The sequence below is a fragment of the Mustela erminea genome, chromosome 4 (genome assembly GCF_009829155.1).
Source record: "Mustela erminea isolate mMusErm1 chromosome 4, mMusErm1.Pri, whole genome shotgun sequence".
NCBI classification, from domain to species: Eukaryota; Metazoa; Chordata; class Mammalia; order Carnivora; family Mustelidae; genus Mustela; species Mustela erminea.
In genome coordinates this window covers 112,237,103-112,251,711 of record NC_045617.1, presented here as the reverse complement: position 1 = coordinate 112,251,711, position 14,609 = coordinate 112,237,103, and the positions used below count along the sequence as shown (strand labels likewise).

At 32.9% G+C, this 14,609-nt stretch overlaps 1 protein-coding gene across 9 annotated transcripts in view; it reads right to left on the bottom strand.

Annotated features, from left to right (window-relative positions):
* FAM135A (family with sequence similarity 135 member A) overlaps positions 1-14,609 on the bottom strand; it is a 131,869-nt gene that overhangs the window by 69,512 nt on the left and 47,748 nt on the right. For 5 of the 9 annotated variants that reach the window (XM_032340389.1, XM_032340391.1, XM_032340394.1 and 2 more), the window contains exons 5-10: positions 13,120-13,259; positions 12,943-13,013; positions 10,837-11,010; positions 7,666-7,792; positions 6,831-6,984; positions 2,840-2,917 (exon numbers count right to left, since the gene is read on the bottom strand). In XM_032340389.1, coding sequence (XP_032196280.1) covers positions 2,840-2,917; positions 6,831-6,984; positions 7,666-7,792; positions 10,837-11,010; positions 12,943-13,013; positions 13,120-13,259 — 744 coding nt within the window. Of the gene's footprint in view, positions 1-2,839; positions 2,918-6,830; positions 6,985-7,665; positions 7,793-9,160; positions 9,278-10,836; positions 11,011-12,942; positions 13,014-13,119; positions 13,260-14,609 lie in introns of all 9 variants that reach the window. The other 4 variants (XM_032340390.1, XM_032340393.1, XM_032340397.1 and 1 more) reach the window with 2 other exon arrangements.

Sequence of the window (14,609 nt, the reverse complement as noted above, 5' to 3'; positions counted from 1 at the left end):
AAGTGTACTCCTTAGTCCCCATCACCTATTTTACCCATTTTCTCACCCACCTTCCCTCTGGTAACCATTAGTTTGTTCTCTACACTTAAGAGTCTGTTTCTTGGTTTGTCTCTCTTTCTCTTTTTTCCTATGCTCATCTGTTTTGTTTCTTAAATTCCACATAAGTGAAACTGCTACTAAAACTGCCTCCATGGGGCGTCTGAGTGGCTCAGCAGGTTAAAGGCTCTGCCTTTGGCTCAGATCATGATCCTAGGGTCCTGGAATCGAGCCCCGCATCAGGCTCTGCTCAGCGATGAGCCTGCTTCCCTTCCTCTCTCTGCCTGCTCCTCTGCCTAACTGTGATCTCTGCCTGTCAAATAAATAAAATCTTTTAAAAAATAAATAAAACCGCCTCCATAATAGCCGCAAGGCTGTTTTGCTTTCTCATCATTCATGTGTTCATTGGAACAGCACTTTAAATTTCCTTCAAGAACTTTTCCTTTGCATTTACACCTTGGTTAAGTGGTTGGTGAAAGAGGCCTAGCTTCTGGCCTGTCACTGCTTTCAAGGCATCATCCTTGCCTAAGCTTAATCCTTTCTAGCTTTTGACTTAAAATGAGATGTGGAACTCTTCCTTTCACTTACATACTTCAAGGCCACTGTAGGGTTATTAATTGGCCTAATTTCAATATTGTTGTGTTTCACGGAATAGAGAGACTCAAGAAGAGGGAGAGAGATGAGGGAAAAGCTGATCAGTGAAGCAGTCAGAACACATATTTGTTAATCAGTTCACCATCTTATGTAGATGTGGTTCTTGGTGCCCCCAAAACAATTACAACAGTAACATCAAAAATCACTGAGCACAGGGGCGCCTGGGTGGCTCAGTGGGTTAAAGCCTCTGCCTTCGGCTCAGGTCATGATCTCAAGGAGTCCTGGGACTGAGCTCCACATCAGGTTCTCTGCTCAGTGGAGAGCCTGCTTCCTCTTCTGTCTCTCTGCCTGCCTCTCTGCTTACTTGTGATCTCTCTCTGTCAAATAAATAAAATATTTAAAAAAAAAAATCACTGAGCAGAGATCACTATAACAAATATAATAATAATGAAAACATTTGAAAGATTGTGAGAATTACCAATAACACACAGACATGGAGTGAGAAAATGCTGTTGGAAAAGTATTGCCAACAGACTTGTTTGATGCAGGGTTCCACAAAATTTCAATTTGTAAAAAATGCAGTGGCTGTGAAGTACAATAAAATGAAGTATGGAGGTTTGGAGTCACTTTTTTACAAAGATATGATTGTATTTTACACGTTTCTGCAATTTGCTTTTTTCTCTCAGCAATTCTACATAGAAATCTGGTATGCAGCCCTAAAGTTTTTTTTTTTTTTCTAATAGCTGCATAATATTCCTTAGTGTGAATGCCTTATGATTTCCTCCATATTCTAATCTTTGTCAATTGATAGGTACTTATTTTCAGGGTTTGTCACTAATAATACTATAATAAACATGCTTATACATAAATCTTTACAAACTAGTTACTCATATTTCTATGATACAGGTTAATAAAATTGAGGATGCTAGGTCAAATGGTAAATGCAGACTAAATCTATTTTCTAAACCACCCATCCGTTCATCTATTCATTCACTCAACAGATATTTATAACATAGCTCAGAAAATGCCATTATAATATTAGATGTTAAGGCTAGTATCTCAATGAAAATATTATTTAATTAACACCACTGTGGTTTGAATCAGGTCTTTTCCCACCCAATCAAAAACTGGGACCTTCTTTATATAGGACTTATATAAGCAGCATCCTGTACAGTTAACTTAGAATTTTAGAATACTCAAATGTAAACTGATAGGCTGGCAATACAATAGTTTAAACATGAAGTATATTTTTATTGCTAAAAGGACACTAAAACATGTCAGAAATGATTAAAATTTCATACTATGACTTCTTTAATTTTATATTCATTTTATATAAGAATATAAAAATTTATTCTAAAATAATGACCATAAATACATCTTTAAATTTTCTTTTTTCTTTCCTGATAATATGATCAGTTTTTCCATTAAAAGTTTTAGTGAAAATTGGCCTAACTTAAATTTTTCTGAGCTAGTTCTCATCTCAGAAGTAATAAGAAAGATTTCTTCTCCTTAATTTCCTTATTTTCATACTTCTGAAAACCAAGAAACAAACACTATGATTTTATTTTTTATTTCTACAGCTTTTCATAATTTTTTAAAAAATTGCAATGCGTCTATGCAACACAAAATAAAAACCTTCAATATACTTATGAAAGGACAGTAAGTATTATTGCTATATAAGAATGAAAGTCTAAAATATACAGGGAAATAGATAAATAAAATAATGAGATCAGAATATTTCCCTGAAAATAGTAATATCTGAATAGTGGTGATTTGATACTATTTTCCTTTTTTGGATACTATTTTGTTTGTTAAGTTTAGAACAATAAAAAAATAAATCCAAATTGACATAAAAAGCAAAACTAGATACTGAAGTGGTTTCTTTATTTCTTTAATATCATTAAACCAACAAATTCTGGCAATAAACATGGTTTCCAAATAGTGCTCTTTGTAGGAACTGTAAAAAGAATATGGAAAAAAGCCATGGTTTGTATTTACCATTTCAAGTTTTAATTACAAACTGCAATATTATAAATTAAGAAATTAACCAAAGCTTATCTACAAATAAACTGATTCTAGAAGTTCTAAACTAATAGTGGTAGAAATATTCTATATTAATAAATACATATTTATGAAATTTGACACTAATTTAAAGCAAAGTTTCATACTAATAAAAAGGGATTACTTACTTAACCTATTTTAAACATACCTAGAGAGGTGTCTTTCTGGGTTCGTGGCTGTTTTCTTCTGAGAAGGCGTTCATAAAGGACCTGCATGTTGGCCTTGGCTAGTTATAAGGATTGCACACATCACTAGTTACTAATACTCCTTTTACAACAAAGCTTACTAGAATTTTCCAACTTCTTATTAGTTGACTTAGTATTGATCTGAGAGTGCAGTTAGAACACTAAAGCAGAGTATTTCAGTTAATTAGCTTATTAGAATTGTAAATGATGTACATTCAAGTTTATATTGCTTTGCTCTTTTTTTCTATTTAAATGATGTACCATTCAACATTTTATAATCCAATATTATTTTTATGTTTTAATTTCTTGAACTCAGAATTTCAGAGCTGGCAGGGATCCCAGAGATGAGCTAGATCAACCCCTGCTTTTACAAATATAGATACTAGGGCCTAGAAAGATTACATGATTTGCCAAAGCCTAGATTCCAGAACTTCCTAGATTCCAGACTTCCATTTCCAGTAAGAGCTCCTTGTACCAAACCAGTATTTAACTACATGTCATCAGAAAAAAAAAAAAAAAAAAAAAAGAAAATGTACATCATTCAACTAGGAGAAAAGAAAATAGCAAAAGCAGAAAGGAATTTAAGGCGTTATTTTAAAAGAGGGAATAGAATTTAGATACATTTTTTAAAGCACGATATAGTTTAAGATTTTAAGTACATACTTAATTGAAAACTCAAGAAAAATATCAAATAGTGTAAAGAAATACAACAAACATCCTCTACTCAAGAATTATTTTAGGGGTACCTGCCTAGTGCAGTTGGTTAATTGTCCAACACTTGGTTTTGGCTCAGGTCATGATCTCAGGGTCCTGACATCGAGCCCTGAGTCAGGCTCTATGTTTGGCATGGACCCTGCCTGAGACTCTGTATCCCTCTCCTATTGCCCCTGTCCCCTGCTCTCTCTCTAAAATAAACGAATTTTTCTTAAAAAAAAAAAAAAAAAAGAAAGAAAGAAAGAAAACCGAAACTACTTTATATCCACTTATTAAAACTGGTGAATATAATGATATTTAGTCAACAGTGTTTTATGGAAGTATTATCTAGTACTTGAATTTAATTTTGCTAGGATAAAAATAAATAATGTTAATAATTCAGAATATGCAATTGTTTTAAATAGTTAAAAGAATTTTTAGATGTTCCCTAGAAGATACATTCAAGATAAATTAAAATTTATAATAAACAGAAAATATAAATATGAAAATTTTAAGAATAACCTAAATTGCTACCAATAAATATTTATTGAAGATGAGTCTTGATTTTAAAAATTCCTAGGAAACTGTAATCATCTTTGTTTTGATGTCTATATACTTTTCAAGTAACAACAAAAACTGTATTGTGCCATTTCATTAATTCATTTATTCAACAAATATATTTTGAGTAGGTAGGATGTGTGAGATACTAGTAATTTTATTTATCACTATTATTTGCTTATTTAAGACTAGAGTCTAGGTTTGCTTTAGAATTTGGTTTCTGATATTTTATCAAATAATCTGGAATAAAGTTTATATTCATTTGTAACTAACTCCTGAAATTAAATATAAGGAAGGGCTTTTAATTATGGTATTTTCTATATTATATTACATGTGTAAGGTCAAATGAATTCATATAACATAAAATCCATCCTTACCATGACAGAATTTAAAACCTGATAAATGAATTATCATGCTGATTTAGATTAATAAACTAGTAATTGTGCTAATACTGTGTATTTGAAATAAATCTGTGCTTTGAAGAGATGCTCATTTTAATTACTAATTATATATTTTACCAGCAAATATCTTTTTAAAGAAAAATATTTTTTTCTAAGTTAAAATGTGATTCATGTGTTTTTTATTCTCAAGTATTACATGTTAAGTCTATTTGAATATTACATGCAAATAGATGTCTTCCTTATACAGGCATTTATGGGTCCACCTCATATACGACTCTCTATATTAAAAACTCAGGAAGTCCCATCTCTCTGGGTGAGTTTCTCCTTTCATCCCCATGCTGGACTGATCACATATTAAAGGAAGAGGAGAAGTCAAAGCTCTTTAAAGAGAGAGACCATATTTTTTCCTCAGCATCTAGCTCAGGACCTGACAAAGTAGATGCCCATAAAAATCCCAAGGAACTCACACCATTAAGAAGTCTCACTCCCAGAGCTACTTTACACCCTCTGCCTTTTGAATGTCCTTATCTTTCCTCCTAGTCATGCACATCTGGTTCCCTTTGATCACCCTATCTTTCAAATGAAATCCACTTTGTATATACAGTCCCAAAACTAGTAACAGAAATAGCTAAACATGCATTCTAAACTACAAGATAATGCCTCCATGAATTCTACTACATCATTCAACATCTAAACAATGAACAAATTCTCTTGTAGAAATACCATCATACATTGGCTTCTGAGTTCCATACCACTTTTATTATAATTCCATTTTTCAAGTACAGTGTACTGTCCTTCATTAATATTGTGGTTTAATAGTTTGGTAGTTTGGTCACTAACCAAAATTTATAAATGTGATTCTAAGAAAATGTGCTGGAGTTCCCAAAAAACAAATTAAAAAATATATGGAGCATAATTTTTCCATTAGTTGAGGATAATGATAGCCTAAATTAGTTCTATTTTACAAACATTTCTTTCATTTTCTAAGGGATTTTCCCAAGGGAAATAGATTTTCCTAAGGGAAATAGAATTCTAAGTATACAAAATAGCAAGGAAGAAGAGTATTTCAGAGAACAGTAATCAAAAGGATTCCACCATTTTTGTCTTGGGTAAGAAAATATGAGCAAAAAAAAATTTTTTTTTCCTATTGCTTGTACCTCTGTATAAACATTGGGATACTTGAATTAAGTATTCCAAATGGTCAAATGAACGATATCTGTTAATCAAATCCACTGGAGTAGCTGCTGATAGGCAGTGGCACAATATCCAGCATTTTCTCACAGCTGAATTTAAGTGAGCTACAAATCATTACATATTCTTACAATTCTTTTGTATCCCTAAATGGGTAATTATAAAAATAGGCTAATTACTCTCAAGCCCAAGAATTATTTTCAGTAACAGTGACTATTTTTAAGAGTGCATCAATATTGTTAAGACTGAGATCCTTAAGAAACAAAGAAATAAACAAAGAACACTGATTAATTCAAGTAAAATTTAAAAGTAATTCTTGATTTATTCAAGTATATATTGATAAAATTAATTTATTCTGAAGAGATAATTAAAATGTGCTTATTATAAGCTACTACCTGATGTTTGAAAAGAAAAGCTTTTTAAACTATCATAAAAGGTCTGAATAAAAACTTATTTTTGCTAATCCCCAAAATTTATCTTGTGCACAATACGTGTTGCAATCTACAAATGGTATATACAAAATAAAGGCAATATTATTTTTTATTGCGTACTATAACATATATGCAGATGTTACTGTTGGACTAAAACCAAGGCTGATTTTTTTAGAGATCTAAATAAATTTCAAAATGTTAAAATTGAGTAATGTTATTCTCTGATGTGAAATAAAAGAACTAAGATCTGAGATCACTTAAAGCCAAATGTATATAAAAATGTTTCAAGCACCTACAATCTGCTTAGACTGTTAATTATTTAGAAGCACAGATTTAGTTTATTTTTCCAAAATTCTGTAGGTAATTACGTTTGCTTTCTAGTATGTTTTCTGATTTTAATAGGAGTAGAATATTGACATATATTTTTTAAAAAGCTATCAAAAGACTCACTTCAAACTTAACACCAAGAAGTTATTTCTCAATATCATAAAAAAATTTTTTTCAATTGCAGAAAGTAATTATCAAGAGTCAAAAAAGATGGAATTGAGAGAGAAGTAAAAGTGAAGCATACAAACATTATAGTTTTAGTATAGAAAAACTATGGCAAAGCAGCTAACTAGCAAAATGAGAATGAAGAGAAGAATTGAACTATATGTTAGGTCTGACTACTTTTAACATACCCAGTTCTAGTTTCTGACAAGAGGGAATCTCTTCTGTTACTGTAATGAAGTAGCTGTGCAATCCTTTGAAGGCTAGCAGCAAAGTGGCACAAAGGGTATAATGAAAATGATAGGCATGATGTAGAAAGGAGTCTGCAATGATGAAGCTGCAACCCTAAACAAAGAACAGATTTGGGATATAGAGTGTTAGTTACCAAAAATCTAAATACATTACATTTGAAACTTAGAAAATTAAAGGAAAGAATCCCAAGCGTTTATTAGTTAATTATTTGAAAACACACACAAAAAATCAGCAATATTGTAGGGAGTTGCTCTTATTCATACAAGTTATTTAAAAACATAAAATGTGACTCTAAAAATTTCAATTTCAGTGGGTTTTTAAAGCAAGCAGATTAAATTATGGTTTTTGAAAATTTGAGATTCAAATTCCATTTGCACTGAGGGACAGATACTCTGCTTTTACAGCATAAGCCCCTCTCCTTCCAAGGGAATAGCAATTGTACTTGTAATAACTGCAAGCGGGGTCTCAATTCTGGCAGCTGATCTTTACGAGCTCCTTTGAGTGATTTACCAGTTCTGTTAAGGGAGCAAGAAGTGGTAGTAACAAGTTTAAAAAGGCACTAGCTGTCAAAGATCTCTACCCAATAAATCTGGTAAATCTTTATCAGGTTAAATTTTGCAATAAATAATTTGTTAAGATCATATCTAACTTGATCAGTAAGTTGTTCAGCTCAAACAATTAATAAAAAAAATCACATTCACAGACGAAACAATTAAAAAACACTTCACTTAAGATAAGAGGGAAAAAAGGGAGTATAAATGTATTAGTTCTTACATCTGGCGATAACTGTTTTGTGTAGTTAATACCAAAGACCACACTTTCAAGAGTAGGAATCACAGAATCTTTGTTTTGTGCTGGTGCATTTCTATTTAACCAAGTAGTCTTCACAGGGCGAGGAAAGCTGGAGGAATAAGTATTACACATTATTACTGCCATAACAGTCTATTTAAATGTTAAATGTTTACAAAAGAAAATCTTATAAGAATAAAGAGCAGGGATTTGCAAGGTTATAATTTCTAGAGTATTCTTAACTTTTTCCTTTAAATAACTGGAATAATTATGAAAAGACAATGAATATATAAAAAACTAAGACTAGATGCCTGAGAGAACTTCTCCATAATCAGGCTTCAGGAAGTCTTAGAAAGAATTCTAAAGATAAAACTGTGGGATCCAGAGTAGCTAAACGACAAATGAGGATCAAGCTTTAATTTGGAAATACTGGACTGTCAGAACTGGTACCGAGTTTAAAAACCTAAAAATCGTATATTGATTCTACTTACAGAAATAAAGAGTTTCCTACATAAATGTAGTAAAAGAAAAATTACTAAATCTACTTGTTCTCTATTTTTCAAAAAGAAGATATTTCCTTTCCCTTTACTACAAGTCTATGAACACCATTAAGACAATCTTCAAGTAGTTCAAGGTACTGTCTCAATCCATATTATACGAACTACTGCTGTTAGTATTAACATTACATTTAATATACTATAGATTCTATACAAAAAGCATATTCTGCTTGAATGTTTAAAATCATACACAATTTTGAGATAAAGTATTGGCTAATTGTAAGTAGGCCAAAGCATTTGGACAATTTGGCAGTTTGGCAAAAGGGAAAAGACAGAAAAGTGAATCAACTTTGCCATAAGCAGAAAGCAGTCTTCATTTGCAAAATCAATTTGCTTTGCAAATATTAAATATCCATATCCCAGCAAAGAAGGGAGGTGCAAATCAATGGTAAATTACACTTACTACAATGTGTTTTTCAGAATTGAGTCATAAAACTTATAATTTAAAAAGCTCAAATATAAAAATAGGTTATGTAAAAAAACCAAGAAATCTTCTGTAGGGTTCCACTTATTACAAATAATTGATTTAAGGTCTGTAGTTGGGTTAATCATAGAAATTGTTTTAATAAAAACAACACTTAAAAAGATGAGATTGTAAAATACTGTTTCATTTTGTTTAGAGGGGGAAAAAGCCCATCTGTAATGAAACTTCAGGAAAAACTTTGTCAAAGCATAGTGAGGAATGTTACCCTTAACATGACCCCTCTACCAGCATGTACCAGCACAAAGCTCTTCTTTACCCTTTCCTTGCTTCCCTTCTCCAACCTCTCATTTACAGGCAAGGAAAAAGGCAGGGAGAGATGCTGCTTCTTTCATGGCGAGGCTCTAGCCGCAAGAGAGGGGATACAAAGGCCCATGGCAGCTGGGTAAGGCACAGCAACCTCAGCTGCTGCAGCACCTCAGTGTCTTTCCCAGTCACTAACCAGAGCCAACAGTTAATCCTCTTGGCTTCTAATTCTGAGCCAAAAATGTCTTCTTCCAGTAGACGGTCTCTAGGAGATGAGTTGCCTCTTTCTCCTACTAGTCTGTGGCAAAAACTGCTGCATTGCAAGAGGAAGCACACATTTAACTCACTAGGATTAGTGATGTAAATATCACTAACTCTAGTCCAGGCCTTAGCAAGCAACATGAATAACTGAGCTAACCTCTATGAATTGTTTGTACATTTCTCAGAAGAGAAACTAAGCATTATACAGAAAGAATGAACAGTTATAAAGAAAAAGGAACGGTTCAAATATTTCAGTTAGGATTCTTACTGAAACTACAACAGGAGATTCAGAAAACTAAAGAAATGTATCTTATCAATAAATTTAAGCATTAAAAACCTAACATGTAATTTAAAAAAAAGTAATATTGTATACTACTTATTTGAAAGTTTAATTTCAAAAAGTCACTTTCTTATTAAAGAAGTTTCATTCAGCTATCATGTTATTACATATTAATTTATTCAATTAACATCTAACATTTTTTAAAGTTTATAATAAAACTATGTAACAGGAACGCTGTCCTGTACAAAAGTTATAGCAACCGGGAGAACAAGCTCTCAAAGGTTTAAGAGGTAAGACAAAGAGAGCACAACAAACAGTTACAGATCTAACTACAGAGTAAGGAAAGCAAAGCACATCATTAGGGGAAAGGGGAAGACTTCCTCCTGGCCCTGTGCTCTCAAGGCAACCATGGGACAACACAATGGAAGAGGTAAAAGAATGTAAGGATACGCACCATGGGAAGCTGTTACTTGTGGACATTATGTTAATTTGTATTGGTCTTCTATATATTCTCAGGGTAATTATACAGAATTACCTACTTAGTTTTCATGATCAATCAGTTCAACATTATAACCCTGAAGTATCAGTTGTTGGAATCCGAACTGACAAAAACTGTAGACAGTTCAGAAATCAAATCAATTTGGAGTCTTTTCATATAAGTCACTGATTTTGAAAGTGTCCATCTATTGCCCATACCACAAAAGGATGATGTTGTATTGTAAAAAACTGAAGAGCTTGAAACGTATTCTTATACAATGAAAAACAATCCATTTCCCTATGGAAGTGGGCAGAAAAATAACTATCTGAATGTATTTATTATAATCTAGAATATTAGGTTCCTTTAAATTCAAATGATACAGGTTATACTTTAAAAACTTTATTAGTAAAGAGCCACAAAATTGATTAATGACTTAGAAAACAAGAATTATTGTATAGCACAGATTTAAGAAAATTTTAAGTGATCCAGATGAGACAAAGAAACAGAAAAAATAAATATACTTTTTCAGAGTATGAACACTGTACAGCATTGCTTAAAAACACAGGTACAGACTAAACAATGCTGTATGTATACTTCCACACTGCACTACTTTTCTTGGTCAGTTTACTTGACAAAGATTGTTCTATATTTCTGTATTAAAAGAGTTACCAATCTAATGTTCTCATGCTCTAAAATGTTATTTTATTACTCTAGTATAAAATGGAAGCATTTATTTAATAATTATAAATATAGAAATTCCTTATTACTTCAATTATCTTTATCAAAGTATACATTTACACTATAAAATAAAAGATATTACATTAATAAGGACCAGAGTATTGGTTAAATTTACCTTATTAGTGGCTGGTGCAGTGCAACCAATGATGCATGGACTGTGACGGACACCACAGAAAGGTGGAAGTAATCAAACATAACATTAACGTGATGATGAAGGCCTCTATGGAGGCTAAAGTGCAGCTTCAATGTTCGGCTACTTATTAGTTGCAAGGTGTTCAGATCATCTGCCCTAGAAAAAGCAACACAATCTGCATGTAAGTATGGCGTATTTAGTAAAGGCTAATATTTTATAGTTACTTATTTAGTTTTTTAAAATTTAAAATGCAAATAATTTTTAAAGCATTACATTTGCATTAGACAAAAATTGGAAATCTAGTAATAAGAAAATAATCGGATTTTACCTTTAGTTTTCTACCAGTCCATGATATGTACTGTTTTTTAACTAATGCCCCTATAAAATGCATCTTTTTTGATTAGGAATTACTTCTGTCTTTCACTAAATTTTATTCCATAGAGAATACTGTTCATTCTAAGACTATAGTATAACATAGGTCAAATCCTATAGTAATAAATCTCAAAAAGATAGTTAAAATTATTTTTCATTGTATAAAATTTTGTTTTTAAGTGCTGCTTGAAAGCAAGCAAGCAACTGGTAGATATTTGATCACAGAGATTTAGTCTGTTATTAGATTTATACACATAAAAAATTAAAACAATTGTTTTGAGAATGATTTCCAAAGTGTGTTTGTGTGCGTGTGTATATGTATTTTAACCCATATATATATTATAAGTACCATAGTTAAGAAACTACTTACTCATTTCAGCTTACTTCATTTACAAAATTTTGATTTGGTTTAAAATTAATCCCTTAAGGAATTCTTTGTAATCAACAAGTTTTACAAAGGAGCAGAACTACCACATAAAAAAATTCTTATTTCTCCATGACAGTAAAGAGGATATCTCAAGTAGACCTTTCAAAAGGTAAATGTTTAGTCATTTATCCTACAAGTGTTATCTAAATTTATGTATAGTTTTCAAGAAGTACTTTTATAAGTTCGTTTAAAATGAGGGAAGAGATTATGTTTAGTGAAATAAGTCAAGCAGAGAGAGTCAATTATCATATGGTTTCACTTATTTGTGAAGCATAACAAATAGCATGGAGGACAAGGGGAGTTAGAGAGGAGAAGGGAGTTGAGGGAAATTGGAAGGGGAGGTGAACCATGAAAGACTATGGACTCTGAAAAACAATCTGAGAGGTTTGAAGCGGCGGGGGTTGGGAGGTTGGTGTACCAGGTGGTGGGTATTATAGAGGGCACGGATTGCATGGAGCACTGGGTGTGGTGAAAAAATAATGAATACTGTTATACTGGAAAAAAAAATAAGCAAAAAAAAATCAATGTAAAAAATTTTTAATTAATTAATTAATTTAAAAAAGTTAAATCTGATTCTTATTTTAAATGAACACAAGCACACTGTGTCCCTAAAATATATGACTGCATATTCAGATGTGTGAGCAAGTTCAGAACAGCCAGTCCTAAAATTTCCTCAAGGACTCTAGGAATTAACAAACTACAAACAACTGCAAGGTATAAGGTCATCAGTCTTGAAAACTCTCTAAATATTAAGAGTCCTACCTAAAGATGGCATTACTTATGCCATAAGAAAGATGGTCAGTGATACAGTGAAAGAGAGTTCTGTTATATTTAAACATCTCATAGGAGTGGTATTATACCAACAGTGGAGTTTCTAGAGTTTAGGAAATTATTTATTTCTTCAACTTGTCTGATGTGCTACCTGGGGCTCATGGAATTGACATGGGTACAAAAGAGTAGCCCTAACTACTCTTATGAGACTCCATGATTAGACAGAAGTAGTTCAAATAAACAAGAAAGGGAGAGGCTAAATTCTAACTAGAAAATGGAGAATAGGTAGCAGTTATGAGAAACTAAAGATTTTTTTTTTAAAGATTTTATTTATTTATTTGACAGACAGAGATCACAAGTAGGCAGAGAGGCAGGCAGAGAGAGAGGAGGAAGCAGGCTCCCTGCTGAGCAGAGAGCCCGATGCGGGGCTCCATCCCAGGACCCTGAGCGAAGACAGAAGCTTTAACCCACTGAGCCACCCAGTCAAAGATTTTTAATTGTTTGAATAGCCTACTTACGAATAATCTCCATCTGTGAAGTGTAGATCCAAGGATAACAAAAAATTCATTTCTTCAAGGGTTTCTTCAATCTGAAGAGAAATTACAGCATAAGGTTTGCTGAATACTTAAAGTTAGAAATATGTCTGGAGGCTCTACAAAAAATATTTATCTAAATATATATGAAGAGATGTTTACCTTTTTTTCATCCAACAACATTTTAACTTTGAAGATCATGACATCATTTAAAACAACCTCCTCATTTTTATACAGAATCTGAAATGTTTTACTGCAAATCAGAGAATCATGAACTGAAGCTGGAAAGGCTAAAGTCATACCTAAAACAAATAAGATACGTAACTGACAGGTAAAAAGGAAAAATATAATAGAAATAAATTAATACTTTTAAATACCTTAAGTTTGATTATATTACTCTCCAGTGCTGTTATCATTTTCTATAGCAGTATTAGAACATTTCTGAAAGTTTAACAATTTCTATATAAAAAAGAAGTAAATGATAACCACTATAAAACTGTTATATAATTTATTTTAATCTGAAAACGTACATCAGGAAATCTCAAGGTAGTTTTGGGTTGTTTTTTTTTAAAGATTTTACTTATCTATTTGAGAGAAAGAAGGAGCACAATCCAGGGAGCGGGGTGTGGGGTGGGGAGGAGCAGAAGGAGAAGCAGACTCCCGGCTGAGCAGGGAGCCTGACCAATCCCAGGACCCTGGGATCATGACCTGAGCTGAAGGCAGATGCTTAACCAACTGAGTTACCCAGGTGCCCCTCAAGGTAGATACTCTATGAGGAATAATTGATCTGTACTCCCAGAAGGAAGCAATTTAGTTTTCCAAAGATGCATAAAAAAGCATTTGATTGGCCACTGTCCTGGTTGCTGAGTGGTAACCTTTAATCCCTTGGAATAAAGAATTTGTTTGGCTTTTGTCCCAATCCCTTGGAAGTGGCTTCTAAATTCTTAGAATTTCCTAGGACAGGCAACCACATGGAAGAACACCTAAGGCTCAGGGCTTGGTCCTAGTGGTGGTGGTCGTGGTGGTAGTGGAGTTTACTCATGTTGGGTCCAGAGAGTTTATGGTAAAGAGATGACTCAGGATAGGGGTTGGCCACAATAGACCAACTATGTGACTAGAAAGTGGGGCTTGAGACACATCATGAGAACCCAAACTCCAGTGAGGGGAATGGGGTCTGGAGATTGAGCAATGATTCAATCAGGTAAGCTTCCCTGATTGGCAATATTTCACATACTGTCACATTTAAACTTTCTGGGAGGGTAAATACATCCTGACTCCTTGGGGAGAGAACAACAGAAGCTTCACAACTATGGGACTCTCCCAGACTTTGCCCTTTGCCTATGCTTCTTTTCTTTTGGCAGGCTCCGTTATGTATCCCTTTGCTATGATAAAACCATAATTAAGTTGAGAGCTTTCTTGAGTTTTGTGTGTTGTTCTAGTGACTTATCAAACCTGAAGGGGTAATAAGAACCCTGAATTTGTAGCCATCTAATCAGAAATGTGGGTAGCTTGTGGACCCCTAAAGTGTGACCCTATGTCTGAAGTGAGCTCAGTCTTGTGGAAGACCGTGCCCTTTATTTATAAAGATTGGATTACCTCCTTCAGGTTGTAGGTATCAGGTCATTACAACAAGGAGGAATTTAAACATTTAA